We start from the raw sequence: 23,443 nt of genomic DNA on the forward strand, positions 1-23,443 counted from the left end.
GCTTTCCAGTTAAAACTGAGTTCTAGTTTGCCTAACATCATCTCAGGGAAGCCATGGAGGGAGGGCGGCCTTTCCTTTGTGGATGCACTTGCTGCCCTGTAGCAGCTGCTTTGCGGCTCAGCTTCCTTTCCATCTCAGTCTTCAATATTTTGTTTGCTTATTTCTCATGCACCCTAAAGCAGTAGTACTTTTTTGCCTCTAAGTGTAAATCTAAATTAATTAGAATAGGTAATACATGCAGTTAGTAAAAAATGCAAGCAGTGCAAAGACTAGTAACAAATGTTTCTCCCTATAATTTCATCATGTTTTCCTTTTTAGAGGAAACATCATCTGTTAATTTCTTATCGATCCTTTAAGAGCGACATCATTCTTCTATAAAGCATCTGTACGTGCATAATGTACATATTTCCTTTCAAAAATATTTCAAGACCCAAGCTCCACTGGGGTAGCCCTGGTAGTCCTTGGCACTTTAAGGCCCAAGCAACTTAGCATTGAACCACTAGCCCGAGTTCACCAAGAATAGCCTGGTGGGTTGCTCACCCTGCCATATTAGAGGGTCTACATATGATTGTTTTACTTAATACTATAATGGATCTTGTTTTATATCAGTTAATATATAGCTGCCCTACTATTGATTTTCGTAGTACTCCTTTAAGGTAATTTATGTAGTTAACTAGTTTTGTTTTGTTTTTTGTTTTTGGCTTTGCTTTTTGGTCACACCCAGCAATGCACAAGGGTTACTCCTGGCTCATGCATTCAGGAATTACTCCTGGCGGTGCTTGATGCTGGGAATCAAACCTGGGTCAGTCGTCACCCTACCTGCTATGCTATTGCTCCAGCCCCTAACTAGATACATTTTACTTCCTAATCTGCCTTTCTGGGGATATAGGTGTCTCTGTGTTCAGGGGTTACTCCTTACAGGACCCAGGGAGCCATCCTCAGGTGCTGGAGATCAAATCCATGTTGGCCACATGCAGGGCAAGTAATATCTTTAAACCCCTAGGTTTTTTTTCTTTTTTTCCCCATACCCCCTGCTAACTTCCTAGATTTTATTTTATGCCACATGCCCTTAAATTTTCTGAAGTTTGCAAAGCACATAAAATCCACCAGCTATTTTATATTTCTGACCAACATCACTCAATGTTAAAATTGGTTCACATCTGCTTTAAGGTGATTAATACATAGAAAAGCAATTTATTCCTTTCTGGGGTGGGGGTGGGGGGATAGGTTGGAGAAGAGAGCAGCTGTTTTGCCTCAGGATAAGGAAACTCAGCCCTAAAGTGAAGAGGTTGGGAAAGCTGACAAGGAACCTCCAGGAGAGATGAGAGAGGGTGCTGGAATAGCAGGAGCAGCTCAGTGCTGCCAGCTGAGCTACTGCATCAAGCCTGCACCACCGGAATCCCACTGATACCTGAAGCTCGGCTGTCTCGTGGTCTTGGTTCTTTGACTAAAGTCCTGGGTTCATTCACCGGCACCATATGGTTCCTCTAATAACCCTGGGAGTGACCTCAAAATGAAAAAGAGGGTATAAAGAGTGAAATCTGGGGCCAGAGCTGACCCAGGTTTGATCCCCGGCATCTCATACAGTCCCCAAGCACTGACAGGAGTGATCCCTGAGCACAGAGCCAGGAGTAAGTCTTGAGCATCACGCAGTGTGGCCCATAAAACAAGAATGAAATGTGTCATCTGAGAGCTGGATTCGAGAGCAAAAAGCACTCATGTGGACAATCTACTATAAATGGCCATAGTAGCACATTACATTGACCCAGTCAAAATGACACATCTGCACAGGCTCACAAAGTCTCTAATACACATCGTGAGCCTCCCCATATTCACCCAAAGCAGAACTATAACCGCGGATCATGATGACTCCTCCTCTCTTCTCCGCTCACACAGAGGTGCTCAGAGCCTCTGTGTTTCTTCCTCAGAGGCCCTTTCCACCTATAAAAGCCTTTCCTCCAATTTCTGGACCTCGCCAGGACCTACTTACCTTGCGTTTTTGGTATTTTAGACTCCATCTGGTGATGCTAGGGCGGGGTTACTCCTGGCTCTTCTCTCAGGAATCAATGCCTGGTGGTTCAAACCCAGGTTTGAACCTGGGTTGGCTATGTGTAAGGCAAGTGCCCTGCCTATTGTACTGTTGCTCTAGCTCCTACCTTGCCCTCTTTGGAGGCAAGTCTAGACCTTGGATGAAAAGGAAGGGCATTCACCTTGGAGCTTTATTCACATCGCAATCTGAGTCCTGGACTCTTGACTCTCTTCCCCTCCGGAGAAGCCCATGTTCTCGATTACACTGTCTCTCTCTCCCACCCCACCCCCTGCACCCACTCCATATTCCTTAAACTATGTGTTTTTTTTTAAGAAAAAGACAGAAGGGCTTCATGTCCAGTGAAAAGATTTTATTAAAGAGAATAAGAAGCAGTCTGAGAGTCGGGGAGGTACACTGACTGCAGAGTCAAGAGAAACAACAGCAAATACGAAATCCCAATGACAACCTCAGGGTCTTGGATACTTTCCTTCCCTCTCCCTCCCAGTCCTTTGTGAATAAGCCCCCTCCCCCTTCTATCCTGGTCAGCGGGACATCTCAGTGCATGAACAGAAAACAGTGAAAGTCTCTTCCTTGTTGATCCCAGAACTCACTGGGATAAGTAAATTGCACTGGACATTTTTAAACTTTAATTACAACATACATAAATAAATAGGACAGACAACAAGACTGAAGTACAGCCTGGATTCAAGTTCTGCAATTTGTGCTTTTATCTTCTTTGTTCCGTGAGGGCCTCTCCTACTCATTTCTTTCCAATATTGGGAGGGTCCAAAGAGCCCACTGGGTCCTCCTGCCAGTATTCCTTTTCTGGGACCAGAAGATTCTGGAATGAAGGTACTAATCCTTCAGCAACACCTCGGACTAGTTAACCATTTTTCACCTGACAGTGAAGACATCAGAACCTTGGCCTTAAGAATGCTGGCTGCTGCTCGGGCCCCTCAGTGGGCAGGATTGTGCACCAAGAGCCAGTTCCCTGCCCACGCCCTTCTCCAAAGGCAAGGGTCAGAAATCACGCATGGCAGACCCTGTCCCCTTAATAAACCACCACAGGGATACCTCTCCCCTCACTCCAACCCAGAGCCTAACTCTAGGGTTCCTGGATGAATCTTCTCTTTTTTTTTTTTTACAGCCTGACTCCAATCCCACGTTTTCATCTTTTCAGGCCTGCCCCAGGGGCTCAGACCTCATTTTAGGCCTTGGGTGCCCCTTGGGCTTGGAGCTGGAGAAAGTTACTTCCGATGCTTGGCATCCTTCTCTGAAGCCTTTGTATCACCATGCCCACTGCTTGCACTGCTTAGGAACATCTTATCCAGCCCCTTGAGTGACTCCAGCAAGTAATTCTGGAAGGCTGTGAGAGCAGCACAGATGGCAGGGCCGCCGAAGCCATGGGTGATGAGGCTAAAATGTGTCAGGCAACTCTGCACCCCAGGCTCCAGGATGAGTGCTGGGCGGCTGTTGCCCAGTGGCGAGCGGTCCTGAGCCATCAGGTCTGCGAACTCCTTACAGATCTGCCTGGTGGGAGAAGGAGGGTCAGAGGGTTGAAGGACAAAGGTCTGAGCCCAGTGAAGCAGGACGAAGCACAGGAAAGGCACTTATATACGATCACTGACCCTCCCAATAGTCTGCAAAGGCTCATACCTGTTTCATAGGAAATGAAACCTAACATTCGGAGACCACACAGAGTTAAGTTTATGTGTCAAGGCCCCACTGTCTCTCCTGTGTATATCCTGTCCATATTCAGCTCAACTCCTCCTTGATCCAGGAAATTTGCCTTCATTCCCCTCTCAACTCCTTCTCAACCATTGTTCACAGAATTTGTCTTTGAAATTACTACTGAACAATCCAGGATCTGCCTTGAATAACTGAAATAATAGCGAATATGAATTATGCATCGTCTCACTTAATCCACAACAGATGTGTGCTGTTGTTACTATCATCCTATCACAAGGATGTGAAACTGGCTTGGATTAGATGATGTGCCTGAGTGACTAAACTGGGGTTTGTCTTTATCTAGGTCCAGTTTGCAACCTTTCATTTCTTTGTGTGTGCCTCAGACTGGACATTCACACACTCCTGTCTCATTGTAAACTCTTGGGAGCAAGTCAGCCAACATCTTACACATTGCCGGGCCCAGGAAGCAACTGATGAGTTAGAAGATGATTTAGTAAAGTGAGCCCGGCCCTCCAGCTGTTTCTGCAGCTACAATGATGAGTAGCCTCAAAGTTCCCCTAGGCATGGCAATCCCTTGAGCTGTGGTTCCACTTCTGTCTCAAAGACTTGAGAAAAGCCTCAGAGAAAATGAAGTTTTGTTTGTGTTTGGGGGCCACACCCAGAGGTGCCCAGGGCTTACTCCTTACTCTGCACTCAGGAATCACTCCTGGTGGGGCAAGGAGAATCTCCTGGGATGCCAGAGATTGAACCCAGGTTAAGTGTCCTACTCAGTGTACTACTGCTCAGCCCTAAGATGAAGAGTGCCTGGGGTAGGGGGACTGGATGATATTCTAAGCAGGAGGAGGGCAAGCCCAGGGACATGTTAGGAGACCGCAATCACATCTGCTGGCATGGCTTGTGCCCAAATGGTTTTTCAAAGGAGTCTAGACTTTGTAATTTTCAGTTACTTTTGACACTTTTTTTAATGTTAAAAAACTTTAATTTGGCGCCCATACCTGGCAGTGTGCTCAGGAGTGTAGGGGTAAGGCACTTGCCCTTTGCGTGTCATCCCCCAGTTCAATCCCAGGCTCCTCATGGTCCCCCAAGCATCGCTAAAAGCGACCTCCAGGGCCTGGAGTGATAGCACAGTGGGTAGGGCGTTTGCCTTGCATGGCCAATCCGGGTTCGATTCCCAGCATCCCATATGGTCCCCTGAGCACCATTAGGAGTAATTCCTGAGTGCAGAGCCAGGAGTAACCCCTGAGCATTGCAGGTGTGACCAAAAAAGCAAAAAAAAAAAAAAAATTAAAAGCGACCTCCAATACAGAGTCAGAAGCAACTCCCAGCACCACCAGGTTTCACCCACCACCCTGTACCGACTGAAGAACCCTGCTGTGTCCACACGTCCTGAGTTGTGCCCCTGTGCCATGCACAGTGTGGATCCTCAGTATGTCTGTGTCTGGTGCCACACCTCTAGAACCCCGTGGCATCCGTTGTACCCAAGTACAGTACTGATGCTTGTTGCACTGGCCTATGCTTGTGTGCAGCCCCTGCAACAGATCACCCACAGACGGCACCCTTGCTCACTTGGCAGCCAGCAGCATGCTCTTGCGGCTGTGTAGTTCCCCGGGGTCGGCGTGCTGTCGGCACAGGTACTCAGCAGCTGCCTTGGCCGGGAACTCTGTCTCACACACGTAGCCGAAGTCTCGGGCCAGGTGCACCGCCTCTCCTGGGGGCAGAGGGCAGAGAGGCGCCCTGTCACCAAGCGTCCCAGCTCCACCCCAATCCCACTGCCTTCCTGTGGGGCTCACAGGGATGAGCTCTGGGTCTGTGACTCGTCATGTGTCCCACAGCCTGAGGCTGAGATGACTGAGCCGAGTCACCACCTCTAGGGAAGGGATCCACCCTCCCCCCATGCCTTTCCACATCCAAACACGAGCCACTCACTGACTGCCCCCACCTCAGTTCTTCCCCACACCCCGTATCCACATAAACATGTGCACATTCTTTACTTCCTGGGCCCATGAGCGCCGCGTGCACCTATGTACACAGATGATGCCCACATGTCCCACACACACCCCTTATACATGACACCTGCAGTGGACACGTGATCAAACATATTCCTGCATTAGAAACAGTCACAGTAAAAGCCTCCCCTGGACACGCACATTCGTGGGCACTGGCAGGTCCGGCCCACCCTCAACCTGTGGACAGGCCCGTAATGGCACAGCCTCGTTCACCTGCCACCACAGACGCACCTGCCCGTACTCATGCGGGCTGGCAGGACTCACCCTCCACCAGTGAAGTCAGCAGGGTCACATTGGCAGCCTTGCGACGGCCAGCAGGCAAGTTGAGCCCAATTTTCTCCAGCCGTTCCCTTAGACATCGGCCCCCATTCTTGGACTTGGCCCTTGGTGTGCAGAGAAGCAGACATGAAAATGAGAAAAGATGTAGCTAAGTGACCCCAACAGGATCCTGCTGTCCCCCCAACAGCTGCTAAGGCTCAGGTCTGGCTTTGGGGATGCTCTGGGCTGCTTTAAGCTGACTGAAGCCGATTGCTAACCTCACTGGCATTGCAGCCAGATGATGGGTGATGGTGATCAGCACCCAAACTCCAGGAACCTCTCACTGTCCATAGGACTCATTTCTCAGCTGCAGGTACAGCCCAGGCTTGAAGAGGTCAGCCAGCCACCTGGGGTCTTTTCTTACCATCTCAGTGCACCAGCTAAGATGTTCACAGCTCTCCACAGACACCTCTGTGTAGTGACCCACAGGGACCCAGAGATATGTGGGGACACAGGTATATAGAGAGATGGGCATAAACTGAGGATCAAGAGTAGAGACATGGGACCAGAGAGAACACAGCAGGGAGAGCACTTGTCATGCACGTGGCTGACCTGGGTTGATCACCAGCACCCTATCTGGTCTCCCCTGAGCCTGCTAGGAGTGATTCCTGAGCACAGCCAGGTGTGGTCCAAGAATAAATGATAAAAAAAAAAAAAGAGAAAGACCCACACCCATGAAGACATACACAGACTCAGACATAGGGACTCAGGTTCACAGTCCGGATCTGAAGGACATAAGTACAGACACAAACTCCCACAAGCTCAGGGAGACCAGGAATCAGGAGCTGTCACCACACCTGCACCAGTGCAGTGCCCCCAGAGGTACAGGCATGTTGGATGTCTAGTCACAGATGTCACCTGTCCGCACACACAGAGTGGAACACAGTCTAGCTAACACACCCACTAGAAGCAACACAGGCTCACACTTACGGAGAAACACACGTGCAGGCACTTACACAATGCACTCACATGCACATACATGCACTCACGTGCATACTCACATGCATACACTCACATGCATACATACATATGCACTCACATATGAATTCACTCTCACAAGTACACACGCGCACATGAACGCATGCACACATACACATACACAGAGCTCCCACTGGAGGCCCAAGACCATGCACAGACACACACTCTGAAGACAACCACGTGTTCCATGCCCACCACCTGTCACACACACTGAGGCCCTTGCTGCCCCCCACCTCCTGGGAGGGGGCGTGTCCCACACTCTATCCTGGGGCGGGGGATACATATGGCACTCCCTCCTGCCCAGACTATTAACTCTGGCAACCCGGTGACTCCCCTGTCCCTTCTCTGTGCTTCTTTCTCTACCCTTCCCCACAGGCCATCAGGAACTGTGGGGACTTGGACCTCCCCCCAGTGTCTGTACAGTCCCCCAGGGAGAGTGAGGAGGAGGTGACCCTGTGACCCGGGGTTGAGGCTGGCTCCTTGGACCCCCTGAAAAAGGTCTGAGATAACCATTTACTGGCTGGGGAGGTGTGGGCTGGCCCTCCTACCTGCGAAGAACGCCCCCCAGGAGGGAGGCATTGAGGCACTCAGGAGGCGACAGTCGCCGCTGGACCTCCCCCACGGTCACCTTGTACTTGGATGTCGAGCTGAGCAGTGAGAGGCGGCCTGGCACGGAGCAGAAGACCTCACTGGGGTTCGTGATGCCACCGACCAGGCTGTCCTTGGCCAGTGAGAGGGCGGAGAGGCTGCTGGCTTTCGAGGGCAGGGGGACTGTGGAGCAGAAACAAGAATGGGTTTGGGAGGGTAGGAGAGAGAGAGAGAGAGCACTGAACACTGAACAGGGGCCACAGGGAACACCCACTGTGGGGCAGGCAAGCACCTCCCCTGAGTACCTCTGCATGCTGGCCTCCCTGCCAGATGCTACTCACACACAGATCCCAGCACCCTTCCAGGACTGTGCCACGGCCTGCACTGCACCATGGGAGAAACTGAGGCCCAGTGAGATCGACGCAGCTCTCCTTCAGCTGATGGTGGAAATGGAACTGAGCAATGTCTGGCTCTCGGACCCGTGTTCCTTTCTACCAAGTCAGGCTGACTTCCTGTACAAACTCAAACTGCAGGGCCCGGGAGCCCACTGAGGACACGCCTGGATGCAGGAGGCCCAGGTGCAATGCCCGGCCCCATGGCGCCCCCTGACAGCCCCCAAACTCAGACTGTTTCAGCAGTCTTGGACTTGGGGGTGTGCAGTCATAGGGACCAGGGAGTGGGGAAGCGGAGGCTGCTGTGCGGGCAGGACTCCTGGGTCACTGCAGCCCCATCTGTGCAGCACCCATATTTTGCTGGCGCCCCCCCAGTATCAATGAGGGGACCTAAGAGCTTTGAATCCCACATCCTGGGGTCAGGGAAGTTATGGCCCCACTAGGCCTCCAGCCCTGGGATAAAGACACACGCCTATCTGCCCTCCTCCCAGTGCTCTCCATCTACTACTCAGGAAAGAACAGCAGGAATTCTGAAAAGTTAATTTTCTCCAACCCACTCGGACACTCTGGGCTTTAAAAGAAAGTTCTCCTAGGGGGCTGGAGCAATAGCACAGTGGGTAGGATGTTTGCCTTGCACTCAGCCAACCCGGGTCCAGTTCTCAGCATCCCATATGGTCCCCTGAGCACCGCCAGGCGTAATTCCTGAGTGTATGAGCCAGGAGTAACCCCTGTGCATTGCAAAAGAAAAAGCAAAATAAATAAATAAACAAACAAACAAATAAATAAATAAAAAAGGAAAGAAAGTTCTCCTTAAGGGCTAATTCTGCTTGCCTTCAGGGGTAGAGAGAATAGCTGAGGCACTTCTGTGCCCTTGGCCCTCTGTTCTTTCTCAGGGCTGGCAAGAAGGTAGGCTGTCACTAAAATGTATTATCAGTATTTTCAAAACTATTATTATTCTGGGCAACACCCAGTGGTGCTTACTCCCGGCTCTGTGCTCAGGGATCATTCCTGACAGGTCTGGGGGAGGGGAGGGCAGGGGCATCTGGGGTGATGGGATCCAACATGTGGCCAACCCTGGTTCAATCCCTGACACCCACTCACAGTCCCAAACACACTGTTTGTGCACAGCCCAAATGCAAAAACAAAATCCAGTGCGTATTTTACACGGGAGCCCATTGAAATTTGAATTAGCCACCTTTAAGTGCCGAAGCTTGTAGCTCCCACCTCAGGGAGGGACAGGAATCGGTGTGCTCTGGGCACTGGGAGTGCCTCTACCTGGTTGAGAATGACCAAGCAGGACACCAGCATTGCCAGAACTCCAAGCTGGTTTATTTTGCTAGTGAGTCCAGGGATCTGCTCTTCTAACTGAAATCTCTGGATTTGTTTTGTTTTTGGTCACACCCAGTGGCACCTGGGGGCTACTCCCTGCTTGGTGCTCACTCTTGGCAGTGCTGGGGGACCAAGCAGTGCTGGGGAATCAAACCCAGACCTCCCACACACAAAGCATGTTGAGCTACGCCTCTTGCCCTGGAATATCGGGATTTTTTTTTTTTGGTGTGAGCATACCCAGCAGTTCTCAGAGCTTATTTCTGGCTGTTTGTCCAGGGTTCACTCCTGTGGGACTCAGGAGACCATAGGTGATGCCAAGGATCAAAGCAAGATCAGCCGCGTGCAAGACCTTAACCCCTGTACTATCTCTCCAGCCCAAATCTCAGGAATATTAAACATTAGAAATTACTTTAAAAAGGTGATTTAAAGTACAGACAAACAGGACATATGAGATGATGCAACACCAGGGATGGGGGACCACCAGTGTATGAGTTCTCGAGGCCCCTAGAACTGTTTCAGGGACCTTGTTCATTCTAGTCGGCAGGGCCCCCTCCTTCCCAAGCCTCCTCTGGGTGACCAGAGGGAGCTCAGTGCACTGAGTGCATGGTCTGCATGCAGAAGGTCTGGATCCAATCCCCAGTACCACACGGAGCCTCCAGAACTGCCAGGATCAGCCCCCACAGACAGAGCTGATAGTAGCCCCCAGCACCGGGGGGCGGGGGGTGGCGGTGTCCCCCAAACAAAGAATAAACCCAAGTTGACTTGGGCACCGGGTCATGTGCAAAGGCCCCCAAGATGGGATCCCCAGCCTGGCTCCCTCTCAGCTTCTCTCCCTGTCCATGTCACACTGACCCGTTCATGTCTGCCTCTCCCCGTCTTCCCCACCAACTAGGAATGCCCTGTGGCAGTCTTGGCATCACCAGGCATCCGTGACTGTGGGGTAAAGGAGTGAAGCAAGGTCCTGTGAAACCTGAAATGGGGAGAAGAGTGATGGCCCGAAGCCCAGACTGGGGTGCGGGGAGGGAGGGAGCTTCATGTCTTTGTCAGCAAGTGGTAAGAGAAGGCCCCTTTCTCCCTGCCTCCCATCCTGGCCTGCAAGGCACCCGAAGGTCATGGTGGGTGTGAAAGAAGGGAAAGGGAGCTGTGGAGAGAATGAACAGCGCAGTCATCCTACTGGCAAATACCCTGTCCCCAGAGCTGGGCCAAAATTTGGAGCAGGCCAGGAAGGTGGTTAAGTCAGAGACTCGGGGGCTGGAGAGAGAGTGCAGCTGGGTAGGGTGTTTGCCTTGCACACGGCCAACCTGGCACCCTGTATGGTCCCCTGAGCCTGCCACGACTGATCCCTGAGCTTAGAATGAGGAAGCCCTGAGTACTGCTGGGTGTGACCCCAAAACAAAACAAACAAATAGTAGAGCACTTGCTTTGTGTGTATGAAGCTCTGGGTTTGATCTTAGTACCACAGAAATAAATAACGTAATGTAAACAGAGCCTGGCAAGCTACCTGTGGCATACTGTATGCCAAAAACAGCAACAATGACGGTCCTCATTCCCCTGATCCTGAAAGAGCCCCCAATATGCCATCAGGCTACACTAGCACACGACAGGGACAAATGGAGGCGTTACTGGCGCCCGCTAGAGCAAACTGATGAACAACGGGATGGCAGTGATAGTGATACAGTGAATGTAAACAGAATCTATAGAAATGAGATATCAACAATGTATTTGTTTTTTGTTTGGGACCACACCTGGGGGTCCTCTGAGGACTATGTGGCGCCAGGGATTGAACCTGGGGCTTCTGTCTATGAAAGCATGTGCTACTCTAGCCCTCTGACCAACTCTTGTTGTGATATCAAACGTTTGGTTTTAATTTTATTTCTTCTCTAATGTATTCCTTTAATTAGATAGGAATCTCAGACATGCATTTTTCCTTCTTTCTGAAGATCTTCTTTTGACATTTCTTATAAGGTGTAATATCAAATTTGGGGTGGGGGGGTTCCCAAGCAATGCTTAGGAGGTAGTGGGGTACCACTGGTGATTCGTGGCCAGCCAGGCCGGTTGTTGAGTGCAAGGGCCTGAGGATGTGGTGCTGCTCAGGCCCTGTGCTCCTGGCAGCACTGGGAGCCTCCTGGGCCACACCTGGAAGTACCCAGGGCCTCCTAGGCTGCACCCAGCAATGCTTGGGGCACTCACAATCGAACCTAGGCCTGGTACATGCTAGGTGTGCTGTTTCCAGCCCCAGTGATGAAACATTTTTAGGGTTTGGAGCGATAGCACAGCGGGTAGGGCGTTTGCCTTGCACTCGGCCAACCCAGGTTCGAATCCCAGCATCCCATATGGTCCCCTGAGCACCGCCAGGAGTAATTCCTGAGTGCAGAGCCAGGAGTAACCCCTGTGCATTGCCAGGTGTAACCCAAAAAGCAAAAAAACAAAAACAAAAAACTTAGGACCTCAAGGGGGGGAGACAGCTCAAAGGGCTGAGTGCAGGCTTTGCAGACAGGAGGGTATGGGTGATGCCCAGCACTGCACAGACCCAAGAGCACAGAACCAGGAGTAGTGTCTAGACACAGAGCCAGAAGGACCCTCTGAGAATCGCTGGGTGCAACTGAGAACCAAAACCCAAACTGAGGACCCTGGAGGCCAGGCTTCATGAGAGGGCAAAGAGACTAAGGTCTGGAAACCCGTTTGTGTATGTGCAAGAGGGACATACGTGAGCAAGCAAGCGTTAGAGACCACATAGTAGAAACTCGGCGCTGTCACGGAGCAGTGAGGGCGAGACTGTGCGGGTGACACCAACTTGCTCAGCAAAGATTCAGCCCCAGCTCACACTACAGTCTACACCCCATACTAGAGCACGGAAGCCAGCCACTGGAGAATGGTAAGTGCTTCTGTTCCTGCTAACCTATTCACACAGTGTATGCTTGACTTATGAAAACATAGCTTATGAAAACATACCCGGACATGTGTGGGTAGATATGTGTGAGTGATATGGATGCACATGCATATGTAGACTTTGCTGCTTGCCCCATGTGGCCCCCTTTTCCTCAGCATCTCTCATCTCAAAAATGGGAAGATGTAGATCTCACATTTCCACAGACGGAAGAGCTCTGAACTGTTCAGCCTATCAGGTAAGATTCTCTCACATGAGGCCTGAGTGATAGCACAGTAGGTAGAGAGATTGCCTTTCATGCAGCCGACCCGGGTTTGATTCCCAGCATCCCATATGGTCCCCTGAGCATCGCCAGGAGTAATTCCTGAGTGCAGAGCCAGGAGTAATTTCTGAGCATCGCCAGATGCAAAAAAAAAAATTAAAAAAAGATTCTCTCACACACTATTCACAAATGATGGATATGTTCCAACCACTAGATCTGGGAAGTGTCCCACAACTGTTCCAGCATGCTGGTTAAAATTGCAGTTCCTTCTAGAAGAAAATATAGGAGAAAATCTTTATGATCTTGGGCTGGGCAAAGAGTTATTTTGCCCAATATAAACACCATAAGCATAACCCATAAAAAGTGATAAATTGGAGACTGGAGTGATAGCACAGCGGATAGAGCATTTGCCTTGCATGCGGCCGACCCAGGTTCAATTCCCAGAATCCTATATGGTTCCCTGAGCACTTCCAGGAATAATTCCTGAGTGCAGAGTCAGGAGTAACCCCTGTGTATTGCCAGGTGTTACTCAAAAAGAAAAAAAAATAAATTGAACTTAATTTAAAAATATACGTAGGGGCTGGAGCGATAGCACAGTGGGTAGGGCGTTTGCCTTGCACGCGGCCAACCCGGGTTCAAATCCCAGCATCCCATATGGTTCCTTGAGCACCGCCAGGGGTGATTCCTGAGTGCATGAGCCAGGAGTGACCCCTGTGCATCGCCAGGTGTGACCCAAAAAGCAAAAAATAAATAAATAAAAATAAAAATATACGTAATCTATGTATATATAAATTGTTTTTTGGGCAACACCTGGAGATGCTCAAGGGTTACTTCTGGTTCTATACTCAGGAATTAGTCCTGGCAGTACTTGGGGGACCATATGGGATGATGCTGGGGATCAAACCCAGGTCAGCTCTGTGCGAGGCAAGTGCCTTACCCACTGTACTATCTCTCTGATTCAAAATTTTTAAATTTTGCAACTCAAAAGACACTATTGGGTCACAGAGATAGTTCAATGGGCTAGAGCATGTGCTTTGATGCAGGAGGGATTGCATGATCTCTCAGGCACTACCACTACTGACTCCTGAGCCAGGAGTGGCCTCTAAGTACCATCAAGTGTAGCCCCAAAACAATGATACCATTAAGAAAATGAAATGGGAGCACAGAGGAAATGACATCTGCACTTGCATGTTTACTGCAGCACTGTTCACAATAGCCAGAATCTGGAAACAACCCAGGTGCCCAAGAACAGATGACTGGTTAAAGAAATGATGATCCATTGTGGAATACTATGCAGCTGTCAGAAAAGATGAAGTCATAAAATTTCTTTTAAATGGATGGACATAGAGAGTATCATGCTAAGTGAAGTGAGTCAGAAAGAGAGGGACAGACATAGAATGACTGCACTCCTTTGTCAAATATAAAATAACATAGGATGAGCCTAACACCCAAGGACAGTAGAGAAAAGGGCCAGGAGGATTGCTCCATGGTTGGAAGTCTGCAACAGTGCTGTGGAAAAGGCAGTTGGGGATGGGAAGGGATCACTAAGTCAATGATGGTTGGAAGGATCCCTCGGATGGGAGGTGTGTGCTGACAGTAGACTAAGGACCACACATGATGGCCTCTCAGTATCTGTTTTGCAAATCATGATGCCCAAAGTAGAGTAGAGAGAGAATAAAAAGGAAGGTGTCTGCCAGAGGCAGGGGGTGGGATGGGATGGGGGTGGGGGGAGGGATGCTGGAGATATTGGTGGTGGAAAATGTGCACTGACGGAAGGATGGGAGTTCAATCATTGTATGGCTGAAACTCAATCATGAATGCTTTGAAACTATCTGATGGTGATTCAATTAAAAAAAATGAAATTTAAAATTTTTTTGAAAAGAAAATGAATAGGACTGAAGAAATAGTACAGTGGGTAGGGCACTTGCCTTGCAGGTGGCCCACCCACATTTGATCCCCAGTACCACATATGGTTCCCTCAGTCCCCCCAGGAGTGATCCTGAATGCAGAGCCCAGTCAGCACTAAGCACTACTGGGTATGTCTCAAAAACTTAAAAGAAAAAAAAGAAAAAGAAATTAAGGGCTAGAGATATAGTACAGAGTTAAAGCACTGCCTGACAATTAGCCAACCTGGGTTCAATCCCTAGCACCCATATGGTCTTCTGAGCAGTGCCAGGAGTGACCTATGGGCGCACTGCCAGGAATAAGCCCTGAGCACTGCCAGGTGTAGCTTAAACACCCTTCAAAAGAGAAACAAAATAAAATTAAAAGACAAACCATAGGTTTGAAGAATGTACTTGTATAAATCATACATCTCATCAAGGATGTGTAACTAGTGGGTTCAGAATATATAAGTTAATCCTTATAAATCACTCCAGTCAGAAAATAGTCAAAATATGTGAGTAGACATTTCACTCAAACCTTCCCTGAGCAACATTGGGTATAGCCCTGGTAGCCCCTCAAGTACTACTCAGGTGATACTCATGGACCCAGCAACCCTCGGCCCAAACACTCAGCTGTCATGTTTGTGCAGTCAAGTATGGCCACTCCTGGCCTGAGCCCTTCAGTTATAAGTGAACAGCTAAGTTCACTTATAACGGAAAAAGTGCTCAATAGGACCAGAGATAGTACAGAGGGAAAGGCACTTGCCTTGCACAGGGCCAATGCAGGTTCCACCCCTAGCATCCTATAGAGGTTCCTAGACAGTCAGGAGTGACCCCAAGCACTGCCAGGGGTCATTCCTGAGCATAAAGCTAGGAATTAGCCCCCGAGTACTGCTGAGCATGACCCAACCACATATATACACCCCAAAAAATTAAAGAAAAAGTGTTCAACATCATTAGTTCTTAGAACAATTTAAAATATAACTACCGCGCGCTAACCGATTGCACCACTGGAGCTCCTAGAACAATTTAAAATAGTCTAAGATAACACTACAATGGCTATAATAAAAAAGACAAATATGAACTGTAAATGAGCATATGGAGAAATTGGAATCTCACATATTGCTAGTGGGAATATAAAATAATAAATATAGTTATTCCAGAAAACAATCTGACTGTTTTTATTTTTTGTTTTTGTTTTAAATACAGGGGCTGGAGCAATAGTACAGCGGGTAGGACATTTGCCTTGCACACAGTCTACCTGATTTGGGTCCCCGGCTCTCTATATGGTCCCCCAAGCCTGCCAGGAGTGAGCTCTGGGCACAGAGCCAGATGTAAGACCTGAGTACCATTGAGTGTGACCAAAAACAAAACAAAATAAATAAACAAAAAATAAAATACAGGGGGCTGGAGCAATAGCACAGCGGGTAAGGCATTTGCCTTGCATGTGGCCAACCCAGGTTGATTCCCAGCATCCCTTTGGTCCCCTGAGCACCGTCAGGGGTAATTCCTGAGTGCAGAGCCAGGAGTGACCCCTGTGCATCTCCAGGTGTGACCCAAAAAGAAAAAAAAATACAAGGATCAGGGAGATAGTACAGCAGGTAAGACACTTGCCTCACATGCACCTGACCTAGACTCAATCCCTGGCAACTGATATAGTTCCTTGAGCCCTGCCAGGAGTGATCCCTGAGCACAGAGCCAGTAGTAAGCCCTGAGCGAAGCTGGATATAACCCTGCCCCCCAAAAATAATAATAATACAAACTTAACATAAAGTTCAGCAACTTCACTCTGAGGAATCTACCTCGAAGCTGTGCTCAGCTCAATGGGCTAAGCACAGGTTTTGCACGAAGGAGACCTGCACAGGGTCCCCTGAGCACTGAGCCAGGTGTAGCCCTGAACACTGCTACACGTAGCCCCCCCAAAACAGAACAAGCCAGTGATCCATGGTGACCTCATGAACCTCAAAAGCATTAAGCTACACAAAAGCAGCAAAATGCAAAGTTCTATTTAAACATTCCGCATATGCAAGGAACCCAGAATCTGCCTGTTTAGAGATGAATGCAGGTCAGTGGCTGCCTAAGGTCTGGGGGGAAATGGGCATCAACTAGAAATGCCACTGAAGGAACTGGAGTAGGGAAGGTGTGACTGAACTGTCTGGTAATAGTCTCATTAATGGATGGCAATAGTGACACAACTTGGTAAGTTTGTAAGAAATCATCAAACTATTCTTATCATTGGTGAATTTTAGGTGTATACCCTTAGAGAGTTGGAGGGGTAAGGGATAGCTCAGTGTCTGGACCTCTTGCCTAGCAGGCAGGAGCCCTTGATTTGAGGCTCAGCACCACATGGTCCCCCCTAACCACTACTGGGCACAACCCCGAAGCACTGAGCTGAGTAGCTGCCAAGCACTGTCATTCTGGCCCCAAAACAGAATTAATGAATCAGCTAAAGAATGAATATGTGGAGGGGTTCTCATTCAGTACACATGGGGTGGTGGCCAGAAACCTGCATTTCTAAAGCAACACCCCCAGGGGATACAAATGTGGATCCTTGGATTATATTAGGGTACCACTAGCCCAGAGTCTAGGTGCAAGGGACAGCAGGGGCAAGGCAGACAGGCAGTAGAGTGACCCTCCTTGCATCCTACTTGCAGCTCGTGGCTCCCCCAGAGGGGGTCCCACCAATACGGCTCCTAGTCTTCACTCCCTGTTCTTACTCTGCACCCGCACTCTGGCTGCAGTGGCACTGTTTTCATTCATGTTGGGTATGGTGGTCAGACAGTGGTCTAAGAGACAAGGGAGAGGGGACTGTGGAGATTTAGGGTCAACTGGAAATTTCTGGGTTTATTTTTATTTTTTTGTGGGGGGGGGTCATACCCGGTGATGCACAGGGGTTACTCCGGGCTCTGAACTCAGGAATTACCTCTGGCGGTGCTCAGGGGACCATATGCTGGGAATCAAACCTGGGTCGGCTGTGTGCAAGGCAAACGCCTTACCCGCTGTGCTCTCGCTCCAGCCCCTGGGTTTTATTTTTTAATCATAGATTTTTTTTTGCTTTTTTAGGTTTATTTTCATTTGGTGGGGGGAACCTGGGGTCATACCTAGCGTAACTTAAGGGTTTACACCTTGTTCTATGCTCAAGGGTCACTCCAGGCAACACTAGGAGTCTGTTTGTGGTGCTGGAGATTGGACCAGGATCAGCTGCATGCAAGGTAAGTGCCTTACCCCCTACAATATCTCTCAGGCTCTGATTTCTTGATTTGTTAAAAATCTTTTAATATTACACTGGGGCTAGGGAGATCACTCAAAAGTCTCAAGCACCACCGGGTCCTCCTGAGAGCTGGCAGTCATCCCGAAGCACTGAGCCGGGAGCAGTCCCCAGCATGGCTAGGTATGGCCTCAAAACAAAAACAAACTAAAGAATAAAACATTGCACTACCGTATTATTAATCTTGATTGTGAAATTTTTTCTGGCACCCTCTTAGGTGTTACCTCAGAGGTACTTCACTCACCTCTGATTGAGTGAAGATGCCCAGAGTCCCCCTTACCCCCAGTCCAGGAGAGTAGAGGAGATGGTGAATATTTACACCAGCAACAGTCCTGGAACTCCTGCTAAGATCTGATAACAGAACCAGCAGAGAGAGATACCCCCACCCCCAACCACGCACGCACACACACACATGCACAGCAATCACCCATCCCTGGGAGGGGAGGAGGGCTCTCAATCCTCATGCCCAAATCACTCCCTGCAAATGTGACCTGAAACCCAGACACTGAACCTTCTTAACAGTTCGGCAAAGTCCCAGGTCAGGGCATTTGCATATGCTGTGCTTGGTGAAGCCCAGAGTCAAGCATGGCCATTTCTCCACCCCCACATCACACGCTCAGACTCCAGATCCATCACTGTTCACGGCACCCTAGTGAGCCCCACCAGACAATGTCTCTCCTCTAGAAAACCCCTAACCTCAGGCACTCACTGCTTGTTGAAACCCACCCAGACCCTTGGTCAGAGTTCCTGGAACAGGTCTAAAACCTAGAGGCGGGGGAGACCACTCAGGGGCCAGGGGCATGTGCCCTCCATATTCAAGACCCCAAGATGACAGCTGGCAGTGCATGCCTCTCCAGTTATCACTGGACCAGAGCACTGAACATCAGGCCAGTGGTGTAGGGGGTCGCCACAGGCCCTATGAACAGTTTGAAAGAACCCCCTCACACCACAAAAAGCAGTGGAGACAGTGGGGAGGCGGTTGCTAGAGAGAGAATACAGTGGGAAAGGCACTTGCTTTCCACAGAGCCAGTCTGGGTTTGATCCCTCGCATCCTATATGGTCCCCTGAGTCCTGCCAGAAGTGATTCCTGTGTGTAGAGTTAGGAGCAAGCCCTGAGCACCGCTGGGAATGGCCCAAAGACAATACAATAAAATTAGGAAATAACAGCAAAAACAACAAACAAGGAGAGGCGATAATATGGGAAGAATAAGGAGAAGCTCCCAACTTTTCCTTGGGGAGCCTTGGCCCCATGGGCCATCTCAGAGCTGCAAGGGATGGCCTTGGAGGTACATGGCGGGGTCAGGGCATGGCCTCTGCTCCCCTGGGACAAGTGCCAGAATAACAACCATTTTACAACGTCAGTCTGAGCCCTGAGAGCTTCTAAGCTCCCACAAAGTGAAGGCTGGCAGGAAGGCAGGTTTCTGGGGTAAGGCTGGGTCCTTTCTCCTTCCCCTTGCATGACACAGCTGCCCCTTATGTAGAGCCAGAACAGTGGAAGGATTTCGATGCCTCTCCTAGCCAGGCAACTCACTAGAATCCCAGGCCCACTGCCTCTCTACCCCATCCCCTGTGGACGAAACTAGGGCTCCCGCATCCGCATCTGCATCCACATCCGCAGCCAGAAGGCCCAGAGTGCCACTCAGCTACTGCCTCCCAGGACTAGCGCAGCAGCCTAGAGCCACGGTGACCTGACCACAGGGTGCCAGGAGGGGACTTTGGGCTGTGAGGCTCTGGGGCTGGCACCTGCTGGTTGGGGCACCTGCTGGGCCCCTAGAGGGCCCAGCCCTCCATGTCTGAGCCTCCGTGTATGGAGGGCTGTCCTCTCGGATGCCCACCCATTCATCCCCTTAGACCCGGAAACTTGGGGAGCCCAGATCAATTTGGGCATTTGCACAGCAACACCGGGTGCTCCTCCACAAAGGCCCATCCATGCCATAGCAAGCCCCAGCTCGCTGCTGGGCTTGGGACCCAGCGCTCCTTTTCGTGGGGAGTGCCAGCGCCGGGCTCTCACTAGCCCGCCCTGCTCAGCGGCAGCGCTCCCGGCTGTAACTCAATGTCCCGTTGGGATTGGGAGGTGAGGGGTAAGGTCGTCCGCCCTCTACTCAGCCACTGAAGTGTTGACATGGTGATTCTCTAAGTGCAACCCGGACATAAGGAACCCTGCAGAGGAGTCAATGTCAGCCCTCCGACACTTCCGACCCGACCCTCGACCCTCAGGATTAGGGAAGCAGCTTTAGGAATTCAAGCCGCACCTGCCTATGGCAAGCTTAAACATAGCTGCCCCCTACCCAGCGGGACTCTGCCCCCTCTTCCATTTAGTGCCCAGTCCAGCTCTTGCCTGGGAATGAGACTTAAGGACACTCACCTAGAGCGCCAGCCCAACCTTGCACTCTTCAGTGAGACTGAGGTCCCCAAGTCCCTTCCCAGGCTGCAGGGACTAGCCTCCCCCAGGAAACTGGCACAGTATCATCCTTGCAGAGACAGGATCTGGAGACCCATCTCACTGTCCTGTCTCAGGTGGACGCAGTCCACCAGCTCGCTTTGCCAACATCATTCCAGCACAGTTCAAAAGAGTCCACTAGGGTCGCAGTGACATTAGCAATCAGATGGGGGTAGCTTTGCACGCAGCAACCAGGGTTCCATCCCTACTTCCCCATGCCCCACCAGGAGTGATACCTGAATGCAGAGCCGGCAGTAAACCCTGAACACCACCAGTTATGGCCCAAAGACAAAACAAAAGGGTCCACTAAAGGGTCAGGAATGCTGCCCAATGGTGGAGTTTACACTTGAAAAGCACAAGGTCCGGGTTCCATCCTGGCACTCACAAATAACCCCCCAAAGCCCCCAAACCCAAGGAAAAACTGGATCTGCATCTCACATCTCTAAGGTTGGCAGGGTGGGCTGGCGCCTGCTATCTGCCCCCTCCCCAAGCCACCAACGCTCAGCCACTAGTAAATTAGGCCCAGCTTCTGGAAGTCCAGCATAGCCCCTGACTCCCCAATCCCCATCTCCAGCCTCCTCCCCATCAGCGCCGGCAGGGTAAACCAAGCCTGGTCGTGAATTCTCCTTTGAAAAACAATTCTGCCCAAATCCTGAGGGTGTGGCGCTGGCTGCTGGAGCACCAGGGCTTGTCTAAACCTCTAAATTCCTCCCAGGTACCCGCCCCAAAGCTAAGAAGCCCTCCCAATGCCTAGACCCATCCCCCCCTCTCCGGTTCTGTGTTTTACCTTTCCCCCAGATGAACAGACAGGTGTCCTCAGGCCTGAAAATCCAACCAGGGGGGAGGTTTTATGGCACCTCTGCGCAGAGACACAAAACCCTCAGGGAAAAACCACAGGAAGTGACCTTCACATGGGTAGAAATCCTCCACACCAAAGAACAAATTCTAGGACACAACAGAGACCCTGACCAGAGACAGAGATCCCCAAATGATCAGAAATGTACACATCACAGACACAGCTACAGACCACTCCCCAGGAGCCTATTGAAAGGACACCCTCATACAGACCCCAGCCTGGGGAAACAGACCCTGACAGTCCCTGTATGCGACTGAGCTCAGAGACCAGCACCCCTAAGCAAACTGCGAAAAGAGCCTCCTTGCTCCTTCCCGTTTGGAGAGAAAAATTCCTCTGGGAAACAGGGGCACTCCCGATGTCCTGCAGGAAGGAAAGTGCAGAAAGCCCGTTCCAGGTTAGGAAACAGTAATGCTACGGTAATGAAAAATCATTTAAAGAAATCCGTGGGAACAGCACCCTCATTCCCACCTCTTAAGAAACAGGGAAGTGGTTTAACTCGTTCTGCAAATTAACTCCAGACTCAGCACCCTCCCTGCGGCAGGGAGAGGCCAGGTCCTCCTCTGCCCGGTGCACGGAGGGGCTCCCGAGTCGAATGTTCCATCTAGGGCGCAACTCACCAATTGGCGCAGCTGTCCAGGCTCTGGCAGGGTCCCCAGCTTCTGATGGCCCTGTCTAGAGCCCCAGGACCACGGGGCCTCGACACACAAGAGGCACGCACCAGCGGGAAGAAAAAGGGTCTGTGCGCCCGGGACCTGCACCGTCTCGCCCGGTTCTGCCCTGGCAGAAACACGCCATTCCTTACCTTTCTTGATAACGGACTGGTCCAGGAGGCTCATTCCTGGCTCATCCATGGCCTGCAATTAGGAGAGGGCGGCAGTAAGGTCTCCAGTCGCTCCCCGGCCCCCGCGGGTCACTCTGATCTGCTCCTGCTGTTCACCATTGCTGGTGAGACCAGCCTCGCCGCGCCGTGCAAGAAGGAAATTCTGAAACTTAGACGGTCCCCTCTTTCCTCACCCAAGCCGGGGCTTCCCCGGCCCACGGGCAGTGGGCACAGATGCCCCGAAGGCCCAGCGCGAGGCACGAAAAGTGCTTCGGTCTCTGCCCACTTAATCCACCCCGGGTTCCTGCCTCCAAGGAACCGCGCGCGCATGCAGCGCCAGACCTCGGGAAGGACCCGGTTCCGTCGAATCCCAGCCCCGGGACCCCGGTGAGCAAAGGTAGCCGGGGAGAAGAGTTCCCGCGCCGCTCACTCCGCGACCAGCCCGTCCTACATCGCCGCGGCCGTCGGTCCCGGACCCTCGCGGGCTCACCTGCAGGTCCTCCAGGCCGGGCGGCGCGGCCAGCCCCGGGAGGCCGAGGGGCGCGTCCGCGAGCCCGTGCGCGCCGTCGGCCAGGCCGTGCAGCAGCCGGGGCACGGCGGCGGCGTAGTCGCGGCGCGGGTCGAGGCTCAGGGCGCGGGCGGGCGGCGCCAGCAGGCCGGGCGGCTCGTCGTGGGCGCGGGCGGCGGCGCGGGGCGCGGCCCAGGCGGCCTGCGGCGGCTGCGGCTGCGCCAGGGGCGCCAGGCCGCCGTACGGGTCGCCGGCCAGGTGCGGGAAGGCGGCGGCCGCGGCGTCGGGCGCCTGGCCGTAGGGCAGCGGCGGCTGCGGGTAGGGCGGCGGGAAGTAGGGCGGCTGGAAGTCGGCGGCGGCGGCGGCGGCCGGAGTGTGGCAGAGCGGCGGCGCCGGCCCGTAGGCCGCCTGCGGCAGCGACGACAGGCGGGCCCCGCCGGCCGCGGCGCCCAGCCCGTCGGGGCGCTCCTGGGGAAGCAGAGGGGCGCGTCAGGCGACCCCGCGGCCGCGAGGAGGCCAACCCCCGCCCGTCCCCGGCGGGGCCAGCCGCCGTCCTCCCGAATTCACGAGGCCCGGGCTCTAAACCCGAGTGACCGCGGGCTGGGCACGGCCGTGTCCCGTGCGCGCCCCGCTGAACGCCGGCCGTCCCTGCGGCCCCCAACCTCGGAGATTTCGTTGCAGGAGGTGCGGGAGGCTGGGCACGTCCAGTCTTCGGGCGCCCGGAGCACCGGGCCGGCCCGGCGTGCGTGCCCCGATGCCCCCCCCCCCCCCCGCGACCACTCACCATGGCCGAGTAAGTGTGCACCAGCATGGGGCGCGAGGCGTGGCGGCGGCCGAAGCCCCTCGCCCGACGGCGCGCGCGGCGGGGAGAGACGCGCCGAGCACGCAGCGCCCACCCGCGGGGGTCACGTTGCGACGCCGCCCGGAGCCCCGCGGGTGCCTTCGGGGCTCAGCTGCTGGCGCCCCCGGGCGGGTCCATGAGCGCTGGACGAGCGCTCGGTCGCACTTGGAAAAGTCGGGCCGGCGGGTGCCCGGCGCTCGCACGCCCCGGCTCTGAGCGCAGCCTGCTCCATGCGCTCCTGATATAGTGGCGGGGGCGCGCCGGGACTCCGGGGGCGCGCATTAAAGAGACACGCGGCGAGCGCTCCGGGGGAGGCGTGGCTTCGGCCCGACCCCCGGGGACCGCTGGC

General features: G+C 52.3%; 1 protein-coding gene across 1 annotated transcript; it reads right to left on the bottom strand.

Moving 5' to 3' along the window:
* Nucleotides 1–2,561: 2,561 nt before the first annotated feature.
* Nucleotides 2,562–23,090, bottom strand: TFAP2E (transcription factor AP-2 epsilon). The gene is made up of 7 exons (XM_055140116.1): nt 23,038–23,090; nt 22,236–22,721; nt 21,728–21,779; nt 7,569–7,791; nt 5,989–6,107; nt 5,285–5,426; nt 2,562–3,559 (listed from the first exon to the last, which is right to left on the bottom strand). Exons 1-7 carry the CDS (start codon nt 23,062–23,064, stop codon nt 3,277–3,279), a joined length of 1,332 nt encoding a protein of 443 aa, XP_054996091.1. The 5' UTR covers nt 23,065–23,090; the 3' UTR covers nt 2,562–3,276.
* Nucleotides 23,091–23,443: the final 353 nt, after the last annotated feature.

This window comes from Sorex araneus, chromosome 5 (assembly GCF_027595985.1).
Source record: "Sorex araneus isolate mSorAra2 chromosome 5, mSorAra2.pri, whole genome shotgun sequence".
NCBI classification, from domain to species: Eukaryota; Metazoa; Chordata; class Mammalia; order Eulipotyphla; family Soricidae; genus Sorex; species Sorex araneus.